At 42.6% G+C, this 26,308-nt stretch overlaps 1 protein-coding gene across 1 annotated transcript; it reads right to left on the bottom strand.

The window, feature by feature from the left end:
* Positions 1 to 9,849: 9,849 nt before the first annotated feature.
* LOC106591926 (uncharacterized) lies at positions 9,850 to 20,500 on the bottom strand. The gene is made up of 3 exons (XM_014183193.3): positions 20,416 to 20,500; positions 19,395 to 19,728; positions 9,850 to 13,026 (listed from the first exon to the last, which is right to left on the bottom strand). The coding sequence occupies exons 1-3, from the start codon at positions 20,416 to 20,418 to the stop codon at positions 12,008 to 12,010; spliced, it is 1,356 nt and encodes a 451-aa protein (XP_014038668.1). The 5' UTR covers positions 20,419 to 20,500; the 3' UTR covers positions 9,850 to 12,007.
* Positions 20,501 to 26,308: the final 5,808 nt, after the last annotated feature.

The following is a 26,308-nucleotide window of genomic DNA, read 5'->3' as shown; positions in this document are numbered from 1 at the left end:
AGACTACAGGAAATGGAGCACCGAGCACGCCCCCATTCTCATTGACGGGGCTGTAGTGGAGCAGGTTGAGAGCTTGAAGTTCCTTGGTGTCCACATCAACAACAAACTAGAATGGTCCAAACACACCAAGACAGTCGTGAAGAGGGCACGACAAAGCCTATTCCCCCTCAGGAAACTAAAAAGATTGGCATGGGTCCAGAGATCCTCAAAAGGTTCTACAGCTGCAACATCGAGAGCATCCTGACTGGTTGCATCACTGCCTGGTACGGCAACTGCTCGGCCTCTGACCGCAAGGCACTACAGAGGGTAGTGCGTACGGCCCAGTACATCACTGGGGCTAAGCTGCCTGCCATCCAGGACCTCTACACCAGGCGGTGTCAGAGGAAGGCCCTAAAAATTGTCAAAGACCCCAGCCACCCCAGTCATAGACTGTTCTCTCTACTACCGCATGGCAAGCGGTACCGGAGTGCCAAGTCTAGGACAAAAAGGCTTCTCAACAGTTTTTACCCCCAAACCATAAGACTCCTGAACAGGTAATCAAATGGCTACCCGGACTATTTCCATTGTTCCCCCCCCCCAACCCCTCTTTTTACGCTGCTGCTACTCTCTGTTTATCATATATGCATAGTCACTTTAACTATACAGTCATGTACATACTACCTCAATTGGGCCGACCAACCAGTGCTCCCGCACAGTGGCTATCCGGGCTATCTGCATTGTGTCCCACCCACCACCCGCCAACCCCTCTTTTACGCTACTGCTACTCTCTGTTCATCATATATGCATAGTCAATTTAACCATATCTACATGTACATACGACCTCAATCAGCCTGACTAACCGGTGTCTGTATGTAGCCTCGCTACTTTTATAGCCTCACTACTGTATAAAGCCTGTCTTTTTACTGTTGTTTTGTTTTATTTCTTTACCTACCTATTGTTCACCTAATACCTTTTTTGCACTATTGGTTAGAGCCTGTAAGTAAGCATTTCACTGTAAAGTCTAGACCTGTTGTATTCGGCGCACGTGACAAATAAACTTTGAGTCTTTCTACCATCACATCTAAGCCAATATGACAACAATGTCGATGTAACTTCGCCAATCAACTTGAATGGAAGTGCACAAACACACTCCCCGCCTCTCGTCATGTTCCGTTCAGCTGTTACTGAATGTTCCAACTTCAATGAGTTATTCTCAAATATGCTTTAAGATACGACTAGCAGCACTGTAGAAACTAATACATTACAACGGAACGATTTGATTAGTGTAGTGTTACCTAGCTACATAGTTGTCTTTGTCATAGTTTGATAATTGTGTAGTTTAGAGTAATTATCGAGGTTAGCTAGCCAGCTATTTTCGTCCTCCGCGACGCCATTTTCCAAACCTAGCCAACTTTTACCGACGAGCAGGATTGTAGATACTAAATACATTACAAAGGAACGTCTTGATTAGTGTTATGTTAGCTAGCTACATAGTTGCCTTTGTATCATGATAAAGGTGTAGTACTGAAACTATCGAGGTTACCTAGCCAGCTACACTTTCAAACAAAGTCAACAACGCAGCCACTACTAGCTAGCCTACTTCACCAGCCAGCAGTACAGTATCATTTTAGTCATTTTAGTCAATAAGATTTTTGCAACGTAAGCTTAACTTTCTGAACATTGGAGACGTGTAGTCCACTTGTCATTCCAATCTCCTTTGCATTAGCGTAGCCTCTTCTGTTGCCTGTCAACTATGTGTCTGTCTATCCCTGTTCTCTCCCCTCTGCACAGGCCATACAAACGCTTCACACCGCGTGGCCGCTGCCACTCTAACCTGGTGGCCCCCGCGCGCACAACCCACGTGGAGTTCCAGGTCTCCGGCAGCCTCTGGAACTGCCGGTCTGTGGCCAACAAGGCAGAGTTCATCTCAGCCTATGCTACCCTCCAGTCCCTCGACTTCTTGGCGCTGACGGAAACATGGATTACCACAGATAACACTGCTACTCCTACTGCTCTCTCCTCGTCTGACCACGTGTTCTCGCATACCCCGAGAGCATCTGGCCAGCGGGGTGGTGGCACTGGAATCCTCATCTCCCCCAAGTGGACATTATCTCTTTCTCCCCTGACCCATCTGTCTATCTCCTCCTTTGAATTCCATGCTGTCACAGTTACCAGCCCTTTCAAGCTTAACATCCTTATCATTTATCGCCCTCCAGGTTCCCCTGGAGAGTTCATCAATGAGCTTCACGCCTTGATAAGTTCCTTTCCTGAGGATGGCTCACCTCTCACAGTTCGGAGTGACTTTAACCTCCCCACGTCTACCTTTGACTCATTCCTCTCTGCCTCCTTCTTTCCACTCCTCTCCTCTTTTGACCTCACCCTATCACCTTCCCCTCCTACTCACAAGGCAGGCAATACGCTTGACCTCATCTTCACTAGATGCTGTTCTTCCACTAATCTCATTGCAACTCCCCTCCAAGTCTCCGACCACTACCTTGTATCCTTTTCCCTCTCGCTCTCCTCCAACACTTCTCACTCTGCCCCTACTCGGATGGTATTGCGCCGTCGCAACCTTCGCACTCTCTCTCCCGCTACTCTCTCCTCTTCCATCCTATCAGCTCTTCCCTCTGCTCAAACCTTCTCCAACCTATCTCCTGATTCTGCCTCCTCAACCCTCCTCTCCTCCCTTTCTGCATCCTTTGACTCTCTATGTCCCCTATCCTCCAGGCCGGCTCGGTCCTCCCCTCCTGCTCCGTGGCTCGACGACTCATTGCAAGCTCACAGAACAGGGCTCCGGGCAGCCGAGCGGAAATGTGGGAAAACTCGCCTCCCTGCGGACCTGGCATCCTTTCACTCACTCCTCTCTACATTTTCCTCTTCTGTTTCTGCTGCTAAAGCCACTTTCTACCACTCTAAATTCCAAGGATCTGCCTCTAACCCAAGGAAGCTCTTTGCCACCTTCTCCTCTCTCCTGAATCCTCCTCCCCCCCTCCTCCCTCTCTGCGGATGACTTCGTCAACCATTTTGAAAAGAAGGTCGACGACATCCGATCCTCGTTTGTTAACCTGTTATGGCTAGGGGGCAGTATTTTCACGGCTGGATAAAAAAACGTACCCGATTTAATCTGGTTACTACTCCTGCCCAGTAACTAGAATATGCATATAATTATTGGCTTTGGATAGAAAACACCCTAAAGTTTCTAAAACTGTTTGAATGGTGTCTGTGAGTATAACAGAACTCATATGGCAGGCAAAAACCTGAGAAGATTTCATGCAGGAAGTGGCCTGTCTGACAAGGTGTCGTTCTTCTTGTCTCTGTTTATTGAAGAGTGAGGATCTTAGCTGTCCCGTGACACTTCCTACGGCTGCCATAGGCTCTCAGAAGGCGGCAAAACGCTGAATCGTGGCTTTGCAGGCTCTGGCTGAAACAAAGCAGCGCGTTTGGGTAGTGGCTGGTTACAATACTGTGAGACTCATGCTCGTGCACGCGTCGACCGAAAGCTTTGTTTTCTTTCCTCTGTTTAGCTAAATGGACATTCCCGGTCGGAATATTATCGCTTTTTTACGAGAAAAATGGCATAAAAATTGATTTTAAACAGCGGTTGACATGCGTCGAAGTACGGTAATGGAATATTTAGATTTTTTTTGTCACGAATTGCGCCATGCGCGCGACCCTTCTTTACCATTCGGATAGTGTCTGGGACGCACGAACAAAACGCCGCTATTCGGATATAACAATGGATTATTTTGGACCAACCCAACATTTGTTATTGAAGTAGCAGTCCTGGGAGTGCATTCTGACGAAGACAACAAAAGGTAATCAAACTTTTATAATAGTAAATCTGATATTGGTGAGTGCTAAACTTGCCGGATGTCTAAATAGCTAGCCCGTGATGTCTGGGCTATGTACTTAGAATATTGCAAAATGTGCTTTCACCAAAAAGCTATTTTAAAATCGGACATATCGAGTGCATAGAGGAGTTCTGTATCTATAATTCTTAAAATAATTGTTATGCTTTTTGTGAACGTTTATCGTGAGTAATTTAGTAAATTGTTAGCAAATTCCCCGGAAGTTTGCGGGGGGTATGCTAGTTCTGAACGTCACATGCTAATGTAAAAAGCTGTTTTTTGATATAAATATGAACTTGATTGAACAAAACATGCATGTATTGTATAACATAATGTCCTAGGGTTGTCATCTGATGAAGATCATCAAAGGTTAGTGCTGCATTTAGCTGTCTTCTGGGTTTTTGTGACATTATATGCTAGCTTGAAAAATGGGTGTCTGATTATTTCTGGCTTGGTACTCTGCTGACATAATCTAATGTTTTGCTTTCGCTGTAAAGCCTTTCTGAAATCGGACAGTGTGGTTAGATAAAGGAGAGTCGTCTTTAAAATGCTGTGAAATAGTCATATGTTTGAAAAATTGAAGTTTTTGTATTTTTGAGGAATTTGTAATTCGCGCCACACCCATCATTGGATATTGGAGCAGGTGTTCCGCTAGCGGAACGTCTAGATGTAAGAGGTTAAGTCAAACGACACCGCTGGTCCTGCTCACACTGCCCTACCCTGTGCTTTGACCTCTTTCTCCCCTCTCTCTCCAGATGAAATCTCGCGTCTTGTGACGGCCGGCTGCCTAACAACCTGCCCGCTTGACCCTATCCCCTCCTCTCTTCTCCAGACCATTTCCGGAGACCTTCTCCCTTACCTCACCTCGCTCATCAACTCATCCTTGACCTCTGGCTACGTCCCTTCAGTCTTCAAGAGAGCGAGAGTTGCACCCCTTCTGAAAAAACCTACACTCGATCCCTCCGATGTCAACAACTACAGACCAGTATCCCTTCTTTCTTTTCTCTCCAAAACTCTTGAACGTGCCGTCCTTGGCCAGCTCTCTTGCTATCTCTCTCAGAATGACCTTCTTGATCCAAATCAGTCAGGTTTCAAGACTGGTCATTCAACTGAGACTGCTCTTCTCTCTGTCACGGAGGCTCTCCGCACTGCTAAAGCTAACTCTCTCTCCTCTGCTCTCATCCTTTTAGACCTATCTGCTGCCTTTGATACTGTGAACCACCAGATCCTCCTCTCCACCCTCTCCGAGTTGGGCATCTCCGGCGCGGCCCACGCTTGGATTGCGTCCTACCTGACAGGTCGCTCCTACCAGGTGGCGTGGCGAGAATCTGTCGCCGCACCACGTGCTCTCACCACTGGTGTCCCCCAGGGCTCTGTTCTAGGCCCTCTCCTATTCTCGCTATACACCAAGTCACTTGGCTCTGTCATATCCTCACATGGTCTCTCCTATCATTGCTATGCAGACGACACACAATTAATCTTCTCCTTTCCCCCTTCTGATAACCAGGTGGCGAATCGCATCTCTGCGTGTCTGGCAGACATATCAGTGTGGATGACGGATCACCACCTCAAGCTGAACCTCGGCAAGACGGAGCTGCTTTTCCTCCCAGGGAAGGACTGCCCGTTCCATGATCTCGCCATCACGGTTGACAACTCCATTGTGTCCTCCTCCCAGAGTGCTAAGAACCTTGGCGTGACCCTGGACAACACCCTGTCGTTCTCCACTAACATCAAGGCGGTGACCCGATCCTGTAGGTTCATGCTCTACAACATTCGCAGAGTACGACCCTGCCTCACACAGGAAGCGGCGCAGGTCCTAATCCAGGCACTTGTCATCTCACGTCTGGATTACTGCAACTCGCTGTTGGCTGGGCTCCCTGCCTGTGCCATTAAACCCCTACAACTCATCCAGAACGCCGCAGCCCGTCTGGTGTTCAACCTTCCCAAGTTCTCTCATGTCACCCCGCTCCTCTGCTCTCTCCACTGGCTTCCAGTTGAAGCTCGCATCCGCTACAAGACCATGGTGCTTGCCTACGGAGCCGTGAGGGGAATGGCACCTCCGTACCTTCAGGCTCTGATCAGTCCCTACACCCAAACGAGGGCACTGCGCTCATCCACCTCTGGCCTGCTGGCCCCCCTACCTCTGAGGAAGCACAGTTCCCGCTCAGCCCAGTCAAAACTGTTCGCTGCTCTGGCACCCCAATGGTGGAACAAGCTCCCTCACGACGCCAGGACAGCGGAGTCAATCACCACCTTCCGGAGACACCTGAAACCCCACCTCTTTAAGGAATACCTAGGATAGGATAAAGTAATCCTTCTAACCCCCCCCCCCCCCTAAATGCACTATTGTAAAGTGGTTGTTCTACTGGATATCATAAGGTGAATGCACCAATTTGTAAGTCGCTCTGGATAAGAGCGTCTGCTAAATGACTTAAATGTAAATGTAATACAAATGTCAAATATATGTCAACAATCCTTCCTCCAAAGGACCCATCTGTGGATTAAATCGATTTTTGTTCAAGTTTCGTGATGAATAGCTTTCTAATAGCTACAATAATGTGGCATACAGACTGTGACTTTCTAGCTAACCTTCCTTCCTCAAGTAGTTAATGTTTCCTCTTTCAGAACCTATTCATAATTCACTTCCCTGCCGGTGACAAGCATACACGTAACATGATGCTGCCACCACAATACTTAAAAAATCCAAAAGGGATCAACATCATTGCATTCACTACACTCGCATTAACATCTGTTAACCATGTGACCCATACAATTTGATTTGATTCACTCCATGTTACTGGCCTGTATGACAAAGTGAAAAGGAAGAAGCGTGTGTTAAAGAATCCACTCCCATTCTGTTAGCAACAAGGCTGTTAAGTAATCCTGCAAGACAAAACTACAGGGTTGTGTCAAATCCAATCCAACACAGACTGAAACAGTCTATTTTCAAGTATTGTGGTGGCAGCATCATGTTATGGGTATGCTTGCCGTTGGCTGGGAGTGGGGAGTTTGTCAGGATCCAATGAAATATGAAAGGTAAAAAGTTAGAGGAAAACCAGTCTCAGTCTTCTGAAAACCCTGGGATAGAATACGACTTTTCAGCCAGACAATTACACAAATGTTTTTGCCAAAGACACACCAAAATGGATTTCCAAGTGGTGTTAAGTGTTCTGGAATCGTCTAGTCTCAGTCCTGATTTAAATTTGCTTAATAAAAATCAGAGACTAGGTTTGAATACTGCAATCCATCAATGATTCCCAACCAAATTGAATGAGCTTGAGCAATTTTGACAAAAACAATGGATATATGTAGCCCTAACAGTTGTGCAAATTTGGTCAAATCTTTTTCCAAATGATTCACAGCTGTAATGGCTGACAAAGGTGCTTCCACCAAGTATTAACTTAGGGGCGTGGAGACTTATCCAATTACTATATATTTTTTTCTTAATTTGGAAAATTGTATAACCTTCTTTCACTTTGAAAATATGGAGTAAATCTGTAGGAAAAATGGTCTAATTGAATAATTTTTCACATTTAAATTTTAAAGGCACCAAAATGTGAAAAAAGTTAAACGGGGAATTCAGGGCACAGCGAGCATTGCAGAGCAGCTAGCTAGCTAAAAGCTAGGCTAGGTTGAAGATACCATTGTAGCTAGCAACAAAACAAACAAAAAGTTTTAAAAATGTCAACGTATGCCGTGTCCGTCTCGCAACGGTACCTTAAACCACAAGGGGGCGTTGCTTTTTCACTCCGTTGTGGACGTCCCCATTAAAATGCATGAAATCCAGGGCAATGTAATGGAGTGTTTATGGGTGATGTGAACGAGGCTTAAGTTCCATCGCTATCGGGAAACCGGGCCCAGACTGATTACCACTGGAATCCATGTAGCGAAACAAAACATAAGCTTGCGAGACTTCCGGATAGTTGTACGACATTAAGCAACCTTTGCAGTGGCAGGCAAGAAAAGGCCCCTTGCGTAGCCTCTTCTAGCCTGGGCGTTTATTCCCCTTTATTGGAGAATAGTGATACTACATGTTGTTTGGATATTTGCTATACACGGTTGTTTGGATATTTGCGATACACACCTACGTATTTATTTATTTGACAGTGAAGCTAAAACGTTTCATTTGGCTCTACACTCCAGTATATTGTTTCATATGAGGCGACAGTACAGAATGTCACCTTTTATTTGAGGGTATTTTCATACATATATGTTTTAGCGTTTAGGAATTGTCGTGGAAATTACCACCAGGGATACCTGAAGTCAATCTTAAATTAATCATTCTTTATTATCAGCAAGCTGGAGAGGTTCCAACAAACTTAATGCACCATAGTACACATGACGATTCATTTTGGAGTCACTTATTGTAAATAATAGAATATGTTTCTGAACACTTCTACATTAATGTGGATGCTACCATGATTACAGATCATCCTGAACAAATGAATAATAATGGTGAGTGTGAAAATTAGAGGCACAAAGATCATACCCCAAAACATGCTAACCCCTCACCAGTAGCAATAACAGGGGATCCCCAAGACGAAGTCTTACCCTGCCACTGAACGGACCAGTGTAGTGTTTGTAACCCAAGATGGAGGAGATGGCATTTATTTTGGGAGATGGCAAAATGTGATATTTTAATTTGAGACAAGATAAATATAAATGGTACAAAGATCACACCCTCACCAATAACAGGGGACATGCTAACCTTTAACCATTACAATAACAGGGGATCCCCAAGACATGCTAACCTCTCACTATTATCAATAACAGGGGATACCCAAGACATGCTAACATCTCATCATTACCAATAACAGGGGATACCCAAGACAAGGTAACCTCTCACCATTACCAATAACAGGGGATCCCCAAGACATGCTAACATCTTACCATTACCAATAACAGGGGATCCCCAAGACATGCTAACATCTCACCATTGCCAATAACAGGGGATCCCCAAGACATGCTAACATCTCACCATTGTAATAACAGGGGATCCCCAAGACATGCTAACATCTCATTACCAATAACAGGGGATCTCCAAGACATGCTAACATCTCACCATTACCAATAACAGGGGATCCCCAAGACATGCTAACATCTCACCATTACCAATAACAAGGGATCCCCAAGACATGCTAACATCTCACCATTGTAATAACAGGGGATCCCTAAGATATGGTAACCTCTCACCATTACAATAACAGGGGATCCCCAAGACATGCTAACATCTCACCATTACCAATAACAGGGGATCCCCAAGACATGCTAACCTCTCACCATTACCAATGACAACTGACACTGTCAGTGATTTATGTAGAATTCAAGCACACTTAACCAACATGGCTACCACAGCATTCTGCAGCGATACGCCATCCCATCTGGTTTGCGCTTAGTGGGACTATAATTTGTTTTTCAACAGGACAATGACCCAAAACATACATCCAGGCTGTGTAAGGGCTATTTGACCAAGAAGGAGAGTGATGGAATGCTACATCAGATGACCTGGCCTCCACAATCACCCGACCTCAACCCAATTGAGATGGTTTGGGATGAGTTGGACCACAGAGTGAAGGAAAAGCAGCCAACAAGTGCTCAGCATATGTGGGAACTCCTTCAAGACTGTTGAAAAAGCATTCATCCTGAAGCTGGTTGAGTGACTGCCAAGAGTAGGTGTGTTCAAACTTTTGACTGGGACTGTATGTTTTAAACTTTAATTCATAGGCCAGGTTGTAGCAACCTCATGATGGGTACAGGGAAAATGAGTATCATGTAGTAGCCTAAACCTATCGATGTTACATTAAACTGGGTGAATGGAATATGAATGACAATATCATCTAAAAGGCATAAACAAATCATCCTGTAATAGAAATAAGGCTCATAAAAAGATACAAATTCTAATCACCTTCATCTTAAAACAGCACCGACCGCCACTGCCTTACTTACATTATAGTCTACCTGTAAAGCACCAGAAATAATGAACCTTCAACCTTCCATAATAAACTAAGACAGCAGACTGAGCTTAGTAATTGAAATACAATATGTTTATTCATTTTTGGTTACATTACACTAATTAGAAGTTTTTGTTGCATACATTTTTTCTGACTAAATTATATAATTTTTTCAACTTAAAAAAAAAAAATGATTATAGAAATCCAACTAGAATATATGATGTCTGATTACTGAGGAATCTCTATGGACAGATATTAGCTATGGATTTCACAATGGCAAATACAACTTCACCGAACTGTCCGTTGTGGCTGCTGAAGGTCTGCTGGTATAGAAAGTATTGCATTCCCAAAAAGACAGCTGTATAGTGGAAATACTGACATTGACAAGCCATGTCTGTTAAGCACCAACAAAATAAATACTGTTTCTGTAAAACTGCCTTTTCTCTGCAGTGCTGACTTTTTGGTGATTCCTGAAAAAGTGATATGATGATAATGGCTTATTGTGAACATACCAGCTTAACTTTAATAAACAATATTCAAACAACTCCAGAACACAGTAAGGCTTCTCTACTGTGCGAGTACAGCCATTAGGGATAGGGGGCAGTATTGTCAATTTCGAAAAAAATATGTGCCCATATTAAACTGCCTCCTACTCAAACTCAGAAGCTAGGATATGCATATTATTAGTAGATGTGGATAGAAAACACTCTGAAGTTTCTAAAACTGTTTGAATGATGTATGTGAGTATAACAGAACTCATATGGCAAGCAAAAACCTGAGAGAAATCCTACCAGGAAGTGGAAATCTGGATGCGTGGGCTCGCTTCAAGTCATTGCCTATTGAACACACAGTGACGTGGTAATCATTGTGCACTTCCTAAGGCTTCCACTAGATGTCAACAGTCTTTAGAAAGTTGTTTGAGGCGTCTACGATGAACAGAGACCGAACAAGAAGGCTGGGAAGTTGGTAACCCAGGGAAGGACATCACTTCATTGGCGCGCATTCACGCGAGAGGTAGCTCTGTTCCAAAACGTTTTTCAAGACACTGGAATGGTCCGGTTGGAATATTACTGAATTTTCACGTTCTAAAGGCCCTAAAGATTGATGTTTTACAACGTTTGACATGTTTTAACGAATGTAAAAACAACTTTTTTAAACTTTTCGTCGTCACATTTTCCGCGCGCTTCCTACATTTGGAGTAGCTGAACTGAACGCGCGAACAACAAGGAGTTATTTGGACATAAATTATGGAGTTTATCGAACCAAACAACATTTATTGTGGACCTGGGATCCCTGGAAGTGCCTTTTGATGAAGATCATCAAAGGTAAGGGAATATTTCTAATGCAATTTATAATTTTAGATGACCCCAAAATGGCGGCTGTCTGTATTGCCTAGTGTATTTTTCTGAGCTCAGTACTCAGATTATTGCAAAGAGTGCTTTCCTCGTGAAGCTTTTTTGAAATCTTTCACAGCGTTAGCATAAAGGAGATGTTCATCTATAATTTGAATGACAGTTTAATATTTTATCAACGTTTATGACAAGTACTTTTGTAAATTGTGGTGCTGATTCACCGGCAGTATTTGAGGGAAAATATTTTCTGAACGTCAGGCGCCAATGTAAAATGCTGTTTTTATATATAAATATGAAGAACTTTATCGAACAAAAAATGCATGTATTGTGTAACATGATGTCCTAGGAGTGTCATCTGATGAAGATCGTCAAAGGTTAGTGCTTCATTTAGCTGTGTTTTGGGTATTTGTGATGCATGTAGTTGCTTTGAAAATGGCTGTGTGGTTATTTGTGTCTATGTACTCTCCTAACATAATCTAATGTTTTGCTTTCGCTGTAAAGCCTTTTTGAAATCGGACAACGTGGTTCCATTCAGGAGAAGTGTATCTATAAAATGGTGTAAAATAGTCTTATGTTTGAGAAATAGAAATGATTAGATTTGTGGTTTTGAATATGGCGCTCTGATTTTTCACTGGCTATTGTCAAACTCGTGTCGTAACAGGTTTAAATGGTGTGTCTTCAAATTTGATGCCTGACTGAAGCTTTCCACACAGACATCTTGTTCCACACTCCTTTGCAAGTTTTCCCCCTTTAAGTAACCAGTTAAAGTTATTGTTAGTCATAATTAGTTGGTGTTATATTTTATTAATATAAACTGGTGAAACTATCCCCATATTGACAGCAGAGTTTAGGCTTCTTCCATGTGAATAAGCTAGTGTCAACAGCTCTGATGACACAGCTTTCCTCCTGAGTGAGTTCTCTGATGTTTCTTCAAAGTTGATGACTGGCTGAAACTCTTCCCACAATGAGAGCAGAGGTAAGGCTTCTCTACTGTGTGGGTTAGCTGGTGTCTCTTTAGGTTTCCTACCAGACTGAAACGCTTTCCACACTGCGAGCAATGGTAAGGCTTCTCTCCTGTGTGAGTTGGCTGGTGTTTTTTCAGAGTTGATAACTGACTGAAACTCTTTCCACATTGGGAGCAGTGGAATGGCTTCTCTCCTGTGTGAGTTCTCTGGTGTGACTTTAAGTCTTTTGGATGACTGAAACTCTTCCCACATTGAGAGCAGTGATATGGCTTCTCTTCTGTGTGAATTAACTGGTGTGTCTTTAGATGGTGTAACTGACTGAAACTCTTCCCACAATGAGAGCAGAGGTAAGGATTCTCTACTGTGTGGGTTAGCTGGTGTCTCTTTAGGTTTCCTACCAGACTGAAACGCTTTCCACACTGCGAGCAATGGTAAGGCTTCTCCCCTGTGTGAGTTCTATGGTGTGTCTTCAGGCTGTGTAACCAACTGAAACTCTTTCCACACTGAGAGCAGTGGAAAGGCTTCTGTCCTGTGTGAGTTCTCTGGTGTCTCTTTAGGTGGTTCGACTGACTGAAACCCTTCCCACAAACAGAGCAGTGGTACGGCTTCTCTCCTGTGTGAGTTCTCTGGTGCGTCTTTAGTTTGCTTGGTGTTTGAAATCTCTTCCCACATTGACCACATGGGTACACCTTCCTCCTTTTTTGAGTCTGTTTTGATTTGAGGTGAGTTGGGCAAATAAAGCTGCCTCTGCAATCTGAGCAGGAGCGGGGCCTACAAGTGTGCCTTCTCAACTCCTCTGGCTCATTGAAACTAGTGAAGCAGTCCATGCAGTGGTGATGTTTCTGTCTTGAGTTCCTCCGTCTGTGTTGTTTATGGTTTCCTGATGCTGTGGAACTGGGCTCACTGTCTGAACCTGGGTTGGAGCTCTCTCCTGTGGGAATACGAACATATATGGGATTAGAATCAGGAACAGCATTGAAATGGTCTTTAAAATACTTGTTTAAAAGCCTAATGCAGAGATTTTATATCAATATCAAATCATTTATTAGGTAACAATTAAGTACTTTACTTGAATAAATTGAACAAAAATATAAAAATGTAACATGCAACAATTTCAAAAAATATACTTAGTTTTAGTTCATAAGGAAATCAGTCAACTGAAAAAAAATCATTAGGCCATAATCTATGGATTTCACATGACTGAGAATACAGATATGCATCTGTTGGTCACAGAAACCTTTAAGAAAGGTAGGGGTGTGCATCAGAAAGCCAGGCAGTATCTGGCATGACCACCATTTGCCTCATGCAGAGCAACATCTCCTTTGCATAAGTTGATTAGGCTGTTCAAATCAAATTGGTCACATACACCTATTTAGCAGATGTTATTTCGGGTGTAGCGAAATGCTTGTGTTCCTAGCTCCAACAGTGCAGTAGTATCTAATAATTCACAACAATACACACAAATGTAAAAGTAACAATGTTATTAAGAAATATATAAATATTAGGAAAAGCAATGTCGGAGTAGCATTGACAAAAATACATGAAATGAGTAAAGCAGTATGTAAACATTATTAAAATGACTAGTGTTCCATTATTAAAGTGACCAGTGATTCCATCTAGGTAAATGGGGCAGCAGCCTCTAAGGTGCAGGGTTGAGTAATCGGGTGGTAGCCGGGTAGTGATGGCCATTTAACAGTCTGATAGCCTTCAGATAGAAGCTGTTTTTCGTCTCTCAGTCCCAACTTTGATGCACCTGTACTGACCTCACCTTCTGGATGGTAGGTGAACAGGCCGTGGCTTTGGACTTCCTGTGACATTGGGTGCTATAGGTGTTCTGGAGGGCAGGCAGTGTGCCCCGGTGATGCGTTGGGCAGACAGCACCACCCTCTGGAGAGCCCTGCGGTTGCGGGCGGTACAGTTGCCGTACCAAGCGGTGATACAGCCCGACAGGATAATCTCAATAGTTCATCTGTAAAACTTTGTTAATGTCTTAGAGGCCAAGCCACATTTTTTCAGCCTCCTGAGGTTGAAGACGCGTTGTGGGTGGACCATTTCAGATTGTCAGTGATGTGTACGCCGAGGAACTTGAAGCTTTCCACATTCTCCACTGTGGTCCATCGATGTGGATAGAGGCGTGCTCCTTCTGCTGTTTCCTGAAGTCCACGATCAGCTCCTTTGTTTTGTTGACGTTGAGGGAGAGTTTCTTGATTGTGGCCTGTGGAACATTGTCCCACTCCTCTTCAAAGGCTATGCAAAGTTTCTGGATATTGGCGGGAACAGAACACGCTGTCATACACATCGATCCAGAGCATCTCAAACATGTACAGTGGGTGACATGTCTGGTGAGTATGTAGGCCATGAAAGAAATGGGACATTTTCAGCTTCCAGGAACTGTGTACAGGTCCTTGCGACATGGGGTCGTGCATTATCATGCTGAAACATGAGGTGATGGCGGTGGATGAATGGCACGACAATGGGCCTCAGGATCTCGTCACGGTATCTCTCTGCATTCAAATTGCCGTCAATAATATGCAATAGTGTTAATTGTCCGTAGCTTATGCCTGCCCATATCGTAACCCCACCGCCATCATGGGGCACTGCGTTCACAACAGAAAACCGCTCGCCCACACGACCCCATACACACTGTCTGTCATCTGCCCAGTACAGTTGAAACCGGGATTAATCTGTGAAGAGCACACTTCTCCAGCGTGCCAGTGGCCATCAAAGGTGAGCATTTTCCCACTGAAGTCAGTTACGACGCCAAAATGCAGTCAGGTCAAGACCCTGATGAGGACAACGAGCATGCATTTCTGACAGTTTGTGCAGAATTCTTTGGTTGTGCAAACCCACATTTTCATCAGCTGTCTGGGTGGCTGGTCTCAGCCGATCCCGCAGGTGAAGAAGCCGGATGTGGAGGTCCTGGGCTGGCGTGGTTACATGTGGTCTGTGGTTGTGAGGCCGGTTGAACATAATGCCAAATTCTCTAAAATGACTGTGGAGGTGGCTTACGGTAGAGAAATTAACATTACATTCTCTGGCAACAGCTCGTGAACATAATTGCAGTCAGCATGCCAACGGTACACTACCTCAAAATTGCAGACATCTGCGGCATTGTGTTGCGTGACAGAAGTGCACATTATAGAGGGCCCTTTTATTGTCCCCAGCACAAGGTGCACCTGTGTAATGATGCTGTTTAATCAGATTCTTGATATGCCACGTCTGTCAGATGGATGGAATATCTTGGCTATGGAGAAATGCTCACTAAAAGGGCTGTAAACAAATTTGTGCCCTAAATTTCAGAGAAATAAGCTTTTCGTGCATATGAAAAATTCCTGGTATCTCAGCTCATGAAACATGGGACCAAAATGTTACATGTTGAGTTTATATTTTTGTTCAGCGTAGATTTCCATTATAAATGGGGAAAATAATTGCTTTTTAGGACAGAAAAAAACTATTTCTCCAGCAAGAAGTTTGCCACAATTTACCACATGGTGATGTCACCATAGAAAGCCTAAACTCCCGCCCACGCAGGTCTGCTGATTAGAAGGTCCTGTGTAACAGATTTTTTTTAAATCACACTTTTACAGCTTTAGTTTCATCCCGTTGTAAAATATCATATACAACACAGGAAAAACTGAATGTTTTGCACTTGGTCTTTATAGCTAGAATCCTTAAATTAAACCAATAACAAACCCCTTCTCTGTTTTGGTAAAAAGCTGAGGGATGGGCTTTGAGATATGTAACCACTCAAATGAAAAGACAGGTAATAGACGGCTCAGCCACAAAGTGGTAGGCCATACAAGCTCACAGAACAGGACCACAGAGTGCTGAAGTGCGTAAAATTAATCTGTCCTCGGTTGCAACACTCACTACCGGGTTACAAACTGTGTCTGGAAGCAACATCAGCAGAAGAACCGTTCGTCGGGAGCTTCATGAAATGGGTTGAGGGCCGATCAGCCACACACAAGCCTAAGATCACCATGTGCAATGCCAAGCGTCGGCTGGAGTGGTGTATGCTTGACGCCATTGGACTCTGGTGCAGTGGAAACACGTTCTCTGAAGTGATGAATCACGCTTCACCATCTGGCAGTCCGATGGACGAATCTGGGTTTGGCAGATGCCAAGAAAACGCTACCTGCCCAAATGCATAGTGCCAACTGTAAAGTTTAGTGGAGGAGTAATAATGGTCTGGGGCTATTTTTCATGGTTTGGGCTCGGCCCCTTAGTTCCAGTGAAGAGAAATCTTAATGCTACAGCATACAATGACATTCTAGACGATTCTGTGCTTCCAACTTTGTGGCAATAGTATGAAGAAGGTCCTTCCCTGTTTCAGCATGACAATGCCCCGTGCACAAACGAGGTCCATACAGAAATGGTTTGTCAAGATCGGTGTGGTAGAACTTGACTGGTCTGCACAGAGCCCTGACCTCAACACCATCGAACACCTTTGGAAAGAATTGGAAAGCCGACTGTGAGCCAGGCCTAATCGCCCAACATCAGTGCCCAACCTCACTAATGCTCATGGCTGAATGGAAGCAAGTCCCCGCAGCAATGTTCCAACATCTAGTGGAAAGCCTTCCCAGAAGAGTGGAGGCTGTTATAGCAGCAAAGGTGGGAGCAACTCCATGATTTTGGAATGAGATGTTCAGACGAGCAGGTGTCCAAATACTTTTTGTCATGTCGTGTATTTCAAGGCATTCTCAGTAGACCATTTCAAACCACTTCATTCATAGGCTACTGGGCTAATGACCAGGATAAAAAGAAGCACCTACAGTAGCAGTCAAAAGTTTGGACACACCTATTTATTGCAGGGGTTTTCTTCATTTGTTACTATTTTCTACATTGTAGAATAATAGTGAAGACGTCAAAACTATGAAATAACACATATGGAATCATGTAGTAACCAAAACAAAGTGTTAAATAAATCAAAATATATGTTTTATTTGAGAGTCTTCAAAGTAGCCACCATTTGCCTTGATGACAGCTTTTCACACTCTTGGCATTCTACCAACCAGCTTCATGAGGTAGTCACCTGGAATGCATTTCAATTAAAAGGTGTGCCTTGTTAAAAGTTAATTTGTGGAATTTCTTTCCTTCTTAATGCGTTTGAGCCAATCAGTTGTGTTGTGACAAGAGGTAGGGCTGGTATACAGAAGTTATCCTTATTTGGTAAAAGACCAGGTCCATATTATGGCAAGACCAGCTCAAATAAGCAAAGAGAAACGACAGTCCATCATTACTTTAAGACATGAAGGTCAGTCAATATGCAACATTTCAAGAACTTGCAGTCGCAAAAACCATCAAGTGCTATGATGAAACGGTCTCTCATGAGGACCGCCACAGGAAAGGAAAACCCAGAGTTACCTCTGCTGCACATGATAAGATAATTCGAGTTACCAGCCCATGAAATTACAGTCCAAATAAATGCTTCACAGAGTTCAAGTAACAGACACATCTCAACATCAACTGTTCACAGGAGACTGCATGAGTCAGGCCTTCATGGTCGAATTGCTGCAAAGAAACCACTATTAAAAGGGCACCAATAAGAAGAGACTTGCTTGGACTAAGAAACTCAATCAACGGACATTAGACTGGTGGAAATCTGTCCTTTGGTCTGATGAGTCCAAATTTGAGCGTTTTGGTTCCAACCGTCATGTCTTTGTGAGACGCTGAGTAGGTGAACGGATGATCTCCGCATGTGTTGTTCCCACCGTGAAGAATGGAGGAGGAGGTGTGATGGTGCTTTGCTGGTGATGCTGTCTGTGATTTATTTAGAATTCAAGGCACACTTAACCAGCATGGCTACCACAGCATTCTACAACGATACGCCATCTGGTTTGCGCTTAGTGGGACTATCATATGTTATTCAACAGGACAATGACCCAACACACCTCCAGGTTGTGTAAGGGCTATTTGACCAAGAAGGAGAGTGATGGAGTGCTGCATCAGATGACTTGGCCTCCACAATCACCCAACCTCAACCCTATTGAGATGGTTTGGGATGAGCTGGACCGCAGAGTGAAGGAATAGCAGCCAACAGCAGCCAACAACAGCTCAGCATATGTGGTAACTCCTTCAAGACTGTTGGAAAAGCATTCCAGGTGAAGCTGTTTGAGAGAATGCCAAGAGTGTGGAAACTGTCATCAAGACAAAGTACTTTGAATAATCTCATATATAAAATATATTAATATTTTTTGGGGGTTACTACATGATTTCATGTGTCATTTCATAGTTTTGATGTCTTCACTATTATTCTACAATGTAGAAAATAGTACAAATAAAAAAAATAAAGAATGAGTAGGTGAAAAAACCTTTGAATGGTACTGTATGTGATGCTGCTAAACCAGCCATGATTGGGGGGGGGGGGGGGGGGGGGGTAGGCTATGATTGGTTTTTAGTCAAATTAAACAAAATGGGGGTGAAACCAAAAATGTTTTGATGTTATCTAAATATGAGATTCACCAGCAAAAAAATTAACATCTCTCTACCATTGGTGTCATGGATAGGCTGCGCTTCCACTCTCAAAATCAATTGTGAAGACCTGCTGTTTGTGGGTCTGAAATGTTCCTTTTAGTGCTGCATGAAACTGTCAATTTTGCATGTTTTTAAGGACACGTCTCATATATTGCCACCCCTCCCACCTCAAGTGAGCTGATGTTAGACAGGAACATTGCTGAACCTGGCGTTAGGGCTGGAAAATGCCAGCGCTCATGTTCTTACATGAGGAAATTCAAAACTAACGTGTGTTTGACACTTGGGCCTCCTAATCGCCAGCTGAAAACAGGCCCAGAATGTTAAAGCCCCGAAGCAGTATTTTAAAATCATCACTGTGTCTAATAAATCACTATGTTCTTATTTCATGAAAATAACTCCAAATATATTTGTTATCATTGATTTCCCTGAGCCTCCTTTTGCCATTGAAATGCTCAGTCTGATCTTGTGGGCATGTTGATAGAAATTAAAATATATTTACACACACAGCCCTGATTGGTGGACAGAGCCTACCACACTAACCCCTTCAAAGTAGGAGGATACAAGTGCAAATAAAAGATGACTGGTCATTCAGATCAGATTGTGATGTCATGATCTGGGCCAAAAACTCCATTCCACCTGAACAGGCTGAAATTCCAGGAATTATTTTCAAAACAGGAACGTCACATTTTTAACTGCACTGCCCCTTTAAAATTAGTTGAAAGCAAGTTACTCTTCAGAAAGAGGCACCAGATTGGTGGAAAGAGTTCTGGAATCCCCTGTGGCTGTCGATGCACCAACCTCTCCATCCTACACAACTGAACTTACCTGGGTCAGTGTTAGCATCTACTTCTTCCTCCTCTTCCCTGTTCTCCACTTCTGTGACTGCTCTCTCCTCCGCCTCCTCCTCTTTGAATGCGCTCTCCTCCATCTCCTCCTCTTTGAATGCGCTCTCCTCCGTCTCCTCCTCTTTGAATGCTCTCTCCTCCTCCTCCGCTTTAATCCCCATCTCCTCTTCTTTGACTTCTCTCTCCTCCTCTTCCTCTTTGACTATCACATTGAGTTCCAGTGGTTGACTACAGTCCTCCAGCTTCACTAAGACCATCTCTGGACCCCACTGTGAGCTTCTCTGTGCTGGAACACCACAGTAAGAACCCGGGGACTTGGGTTCAGACATGGAAGGTTATAGTAGGATTCCAAAGAGGCACAAACAAAATGTAAGGTGAGTTTCACAACTGGAACAGCTTAGTTGATAAAGGAATATAACTAAATATTCCAACCACTAGGAATCTACTAATACATTTAGCTAGCTAGCATTGCTGTGGTAATCGTACAGCTAGCCTTAGCAATGTTGAGCTAGTTAGCTCACTGACACCTTTCTCACTAGGATGAAACGATCTAGCTAGATAACCAAATTACCAGCAGGAAGTTATTTTGAAGCAACGGCGAACCAAAATAACATTTGATTTGTAATCTATAAATGACCAGTTAGTTAATGATTAGATACTGAAAGTAAATTAACTAGTTAGCTAGCCAGCCTTAGATAACGGCCACGCTAACTAGTCATGCTCACTTATTAGCTAAGGGTGCCAATATATTTATGACATCTTGAAGATGGACAATTCACAATGCTGTCTCAGTAACGAATAACGTTATCATTCACAACAGTGTCTTGAAGATAAACACATTTGCTTGGTAGGATAGATAGTTAGCTTGTGTAGCCATTTTACTGGCTAGCTAACGTTAGCACAAATGGCTATTGTTTACACATGATCTGGTGGACAAATAATCAACTCCTAATGTTTACATATGGAAATGTTTCAGAATATGTTAGAAATCTTGATTTTACCATCACACTTGACTTTGAATTGGCAGCTGTTGTTGTTCTAGACAGCGTAACTCCTTCTTCTTTGGTGGGGTTTAACGGCGGTTGGCATCCAATATAATGTTGCATTACCGCCACCAACTGGACTGGAGAATATAGCCATTATACTTTGTGATAGAAAAATACAAATTACCCTGCCAACTATTGTTGATGTTAATGTGTTGATGTTCTCCGTATCCATAGCCTGAATGATTTTGCAATGCATGGTGATCGAAAAGATGGCCTGTTATATTCAGAGGTTTAGGGAGGGTGAAGTCTGTGAATCCCCCAAAAAATGTCATTATATAGATGATTAACAAAACATGCATACGACAGTATTCATACCTTGGTTTTTGTGGTGAATGTGAATGAAAACTTGTTTTGATAATGGTTTTCATACACATGCCTTGTCCATAATGTAGAGGCCTATGGGATATTCAGTGAAGAGGTAAGGGAAGAGGATGGTACATGTGATCTGCATAACATACCAATACCAATTGACATAACTTTGTATGCCTCCTCGTCTGTATACCTGCAGACACAGACACAAAACTGAGCAGTTCAGTCATCTGCACCCAATACAGCTAGCCTTCAACATATTCTTATAACCTACATATTCTTACCGCTTTGTTGATTGATATCCATTGAATTGTCTCCATTTTCGGCCTTAGAAAGATTTGCACAAGTATAAAAAGATATTTAGCTAATTTCTTCAAATTATTTCAGATTTTGAAATTGTTTTAATTATGTGTATTTAGGATACATTGTATGCTAGCTGTCCAACTGGAGTTAGCATGCTAGAATCCCTGCTATTTATGACCAAATACAGCAAAAATGCAATTCTCACCACAGGTCATTGCCACCACATAATGAACTGTGATGGTAAGGACAGAATGTGGTGGTAATGACAAAATGCATTAGTTCATACATTTTGACTTACGTAACAAGAACATTTCCCAGGACATAGACATATCTGATATTGGCAGAAAGCTTAAATTCTTGTTAATCTAACTGCACTGTCCAATTTACAGTAGCTATTACAGTGAAATAATACCATGCTATTGTTTGGAGAGTACACAGTTATGAACTTGAAAAGTTATTAATAAACCAATTAGGCACATTTGGGCAGTCTTGATACAACATTTTGAACAGAAATGCAATGGAACAGTCTAAAGCTTTGCACATACACTGCTGCCAGTGGCCAAAATGTTAATTGCGCCTGGGATGGAATAATACATTATGGTCTTTCTCTTGCATTTCAAAGACGTTGGTACAAAGAAAATACAAAAAAACGCATGTTTTTTTCTTTGTATTATCTTTTACCAGATCTAATGTGTTATATTCTCCTACATTCATTTCACATTTCCACAAACTTCAAAGTGTTTCCTTTCAAATGGTATCAAGAATATGCATATCCTTGCTACAGGCAGTTAGATTTGGGAATTTCATTTTAGGCGAAAATTGAAAAAAAGGGGCGGATCCTTAAGGGGACCTGAAAAGACAAACAAATTGCATATGATCATGGTTAAGTTGAAATTGAACACTTATTTACTAAATAAGACCATTACATGTATTATGTTAGGATGATTAAGTGATTTTGATGTCTATTTATGTGACTTACAATGTTTCTATAAGATGCCCCCTAAATCAACTAAGGAGAAGACAAGGACATACACTATATATACAAAAGTATGTGGACACTCCTTCAAATTAGTGGATCAAATTAGTGGATATGGCTATTTCAGCCACACCATTTGCTGAAAGGTGTATAAAATCAAGCACACAGCGATGCAATCTCTATAGACAAACATTGGCAGTAGAATGGCCCATTCTGAAGAGCTCAGTGACTTTCAACGTAGCACAGCCATAGGATGCCACCTTTCCAGCAAGTCAGTTCGTCAAATTTCTGCTCTGCTTGAGCTGCCCCGGTCAACTGTAAGTGCTGTTATTGTGAAGTGGAAACATCTAGGAGCAACAACAGCTCATCCCCGAAGTGGTAGACCACACAAGCATAAAGCAATGCATAAAGCAAAAACTAGAAATTATAATAGTCTATCTAATAGGCCCAATTAGATGGGAGATGTGTATGGTCATTTGTTGTATGGCTACTTCAGGAATATGAACTCATGGCCAGAAAAGGTGAGGAAATTATTCTGCAATGATTATGATCAGGAGCGAAAATCTGATATCAACTTTGGAGGGGACAATTACATGAAATTTTCTCAAGAGCAATTCCTGAGGGGGACACCAAAAGTAGTCCTGTAACACATAGCCTACATTGTAATATGGTAAATGTATATTGAGGAACCAAAGAAATAATGTGTTTGCCGTACTCCTTACTACCGGTACCCAAAACTACACAACTAATCACAACAGCAATACCATTGCCTTTAACAAATCTTAGTTCAGTCACCAGTTTAAGTTGAGAGTGGGGGTATCCATGGCATTTTCCAATTATGTTCCTATTTTACAAGTCAAAAAAATGGAGAACCTTTCATAATGTTGCCAAACAAAGACTCAACAAACTTACTTGAGACTCCCTGTCTCTGCCAGTCTGTCCCTGCATATCTGTCCCCAACTCTGCTGTCTGTGTGCCATCTGTTGCCTGCTCTGCCCAATGACATCATTGTGAAACATTTCCATTAGAATTTGATTTCTTTCTTATGAACATTTTATCAACTAGTCTTTGAGATATTAGGCTACTAGGGTTCTTACTTTGCGTTTTGGTGTACTGAAAAATACTCTGATGTCCGTCTTTTATTTTTCTGCCATTTTTCTACCTGGCTGGCTGGCTGGCTGGCTACACACACACACAGTGTGTAGGTTATTTACAGTAGGAGATGGGCTTCTATCATCTTATCTTTTATCATTCTATTTGAGCTTCGATCTAAAAGGTAGCTAGCAAATGTGAAACGGATTAAAATGACAAGAGTTGACAGCTGTATGAGTTCACCATTTACACAACATATGCTGCAACCTTTTGTAATTTTAATAGTTTGTTTCATATTGGCTGGCTTCCAACAATAGCTGAATTTGCAAAGCTAGCGAGCACCAATTCCGTTTCAGTGGTGTTTGCTATAATCTTTGCTACCCGGGTTAAATAAAATAAATAAATAAAAGTTCCCTTGCGACAATTTAGCTTTTGCAACGAGACCATTAAATATATTTAAGACAATGGTAGAAGAGAGTGTAGTTCTGTTCAGTTTGGACTTCAGTTTATCGCTAACCTCATCATAGGGACTTTGAAGCACTAACTTACATCATCTGCATGCTGCTCTTGGAATAAATTTACGATAGCAAAGATTCCATCTTTGACGAGGCCACATAAATGGAATAGGTACTAGCTAGCTTAATAGTTCATATTTGCGCGCTAGCTCTGCATATTCAGCTAGTGTGTGTGCGCGATTGACTGGATTAACCTTACGTCAGTTACGTTCGTTGAGTGCCTTTCAGACAGTAGATACGACCCCTCTGTTAGCTTGCCAACTAAGAAACTGGCAGTGGATCAAACCATTGTGAGGCAAAGGGTGGGGGGGTCGCAATCTTTTGAAACTTAAAAACGCGCTATTACGTGTCTATAATCAGCACAATTGCTTTCATTGCGTATTATTAATATTATTTAAATTACATAGTTATGTTTCAGTTATATATTGGGGGGGACAAATCATATTTTTCCCATGATAGGGGGGTCGTGTCCCCCCCGTCCCCCCCGGGATTTCCGCCCCTGATTATGATATATGTATAATGTATTATGTTTATAAATGAAATATTGTCTACTTGATAAATTTGACATTACAGTATTCAGACGTAGCCTACAAACGTCAATGTAAAAGGTGAACTGTCTGTTTTACTGTTTAACTTCAGATCGGAGCTATATAGAGCTAAATACTTGAAATAGCTTATCTGTTTACTACTATTCTATTTACTACTGTGAAGTAGGTCCAATTAGAGATGGGACGAATGGTAGGTAGCCTATCCTATCTTGTTGTAGGCCTATAGACTATGTTGCGAGTATGAAACCATGACAACCAGTGAAGGTGAGGAATGTATTCTTCAGTGGTCATGGAAATTAAATAAATAATAGGAAGTAGATGCCTATTTCTAATTATTTTAGAATGCAAAAATAAAATGTATCAATTTTCGCTCCTCTCACTAATTGCAAATGATCTCATCTACTTATTATATTTAGCTACCTGTTTTTTGTTGTTGTTATGAATAAGAGTGTCATATATTCCCCATTTGCACAAGGCTACTAGGCTACTTTTGCCTTCTTGCAATGCAATACTTCAACCACTGGTAACTGTGTGTACGGATGGTTTGTAGGGAGTAAAGCACATTCTCATGCCAAGTTGTGTTTTTATAAATTCTAACTTTTCTGTGAAAACTGGCGCACACACATTTTGGGGTGTATTTTGTACATATGAAGGGTTTATAAATGAGGACCCTGGAGCGCCTTAGGATGCCACACCCTTGACCCATCTTCCTCTACTTTCTTCAGTGCCTCAGCAAAAGACACCTTCTCCACAACTCTGACCCTGGCAACCTCAACCTGCTTCTCTTGCACTGGACCCTTCTGATTCCAGGCTGAGGTCCTGAGCGCTCTGCAGCAGGTTTTCGTCAAGGATCTCTCAAGTACTTTGCTCCATTCATCTTTTCCTCGATCCTGACTAGTCTCCCAGTCCCTGCAGCTGAAAAACATCCCCACAGCATGATGCGGCCACGAACATGCTTCACCTTAGGGATGGTACCAGGTTTCCTCCAGATGTGATGCTTGGCATTCAGGCCAAAGATTTCAATCTTGGTTTCATCAGACCAGATACTCTTGTTTCTCATGGTCTGAGAGTCTTTAGGTGCCTTTTGGAAAACTACAAGTGGGCTTTCATATGACTTTTACTGAGGAGTGGCTTCAGTCTGGCCACTCTACCATAAAGGCCTGATTGGTGGAGTGCTGCAGAGATGGTTGTCCTTCTGGAACCTTCTCCCATCTCCACAGAGGAACTCTAGAGCTCTATCAGTGTGACCATCGGGTTCTTAGTCACCTCCCTGACCAAGGGCCTTCTCCCAGATTGCTCAGTTTGGCCGGGCAGCCAGCTCTAGGAAGAGTCTTGGTGGTTCCAAACTTCTTACATTTAAGAATGATAGAGGCCACAGTGCTCTTGGGGACCTTCAGTGCTGGAAGTACCCTACCCCAGATCTGTGCCTCGACACAACACTGTCTTGGAGCTCTATAGACAATTCCTCCGACTTCATGGATTGGTTTTTGCTCTGACATGCACTGTCAACTGTGGGACTTTATTTAGACAGATGTGTGCCTTTCCAAATCATGTCCAATCAATTGAATTTACCACAGGTGGACTCCAATCAAGTTGTAGAAACATCTCAAGGATGATCAATGGAAACAGGATGCACCTGAACTCAATTTTGAGTAAGGTATTTGTTTTTTATTTTTAATAAATGGGCAAACAATTCTAAACCTGTTTATGGGGTATTGTGTGTAGATTGCTGAGGAACATTTTTTATTTTATCCATTTAAGAATAACGGTGTAACGTAACAAAATGTGTAAAAAGTCATGGGGTCTGAATACTTTCCAAAGGCACTGTATATTCAACCTGCCATGAAATTCTTAACATGATCTTTAGTACACACACACACACACACACACACACACACACACACACACACACACACACACACACACACACACACACACACACAAATAGAATTGACTGTGCTATTCACTGAGTGTTGTTGTAATTTCCTCTCTCTCCAGATGGGGGAGCTGTGGGCTGACCTGGTACCCAGTGTGACCAGTCTCCTGGAGGGGTTCCTCCTGTAGTACCCTCTCCCCTCCCTCCAGACCCCCACCCAGCCCCAGGG

Source organism: Salmo salar, chromosome 02 (genome assembly GCF_965601325.2).
Source record: "Salmo salar chromosome 02, fSalSal1, whole genome shotgun sequence".
In the NCBI taxonomy this organism is placed as follows: domain Eukaryota; kingdom Metazoa; phylum Chordata; class Actinopteri; order Salmoniformes; family Salmonidae; genus Salmo; species Salmo salar.
The sequence above is the reverse complement of the archived record's forward strand: the minus strand, read 5'-3'. Positions and strand labels throughout refer to the sequence as shown.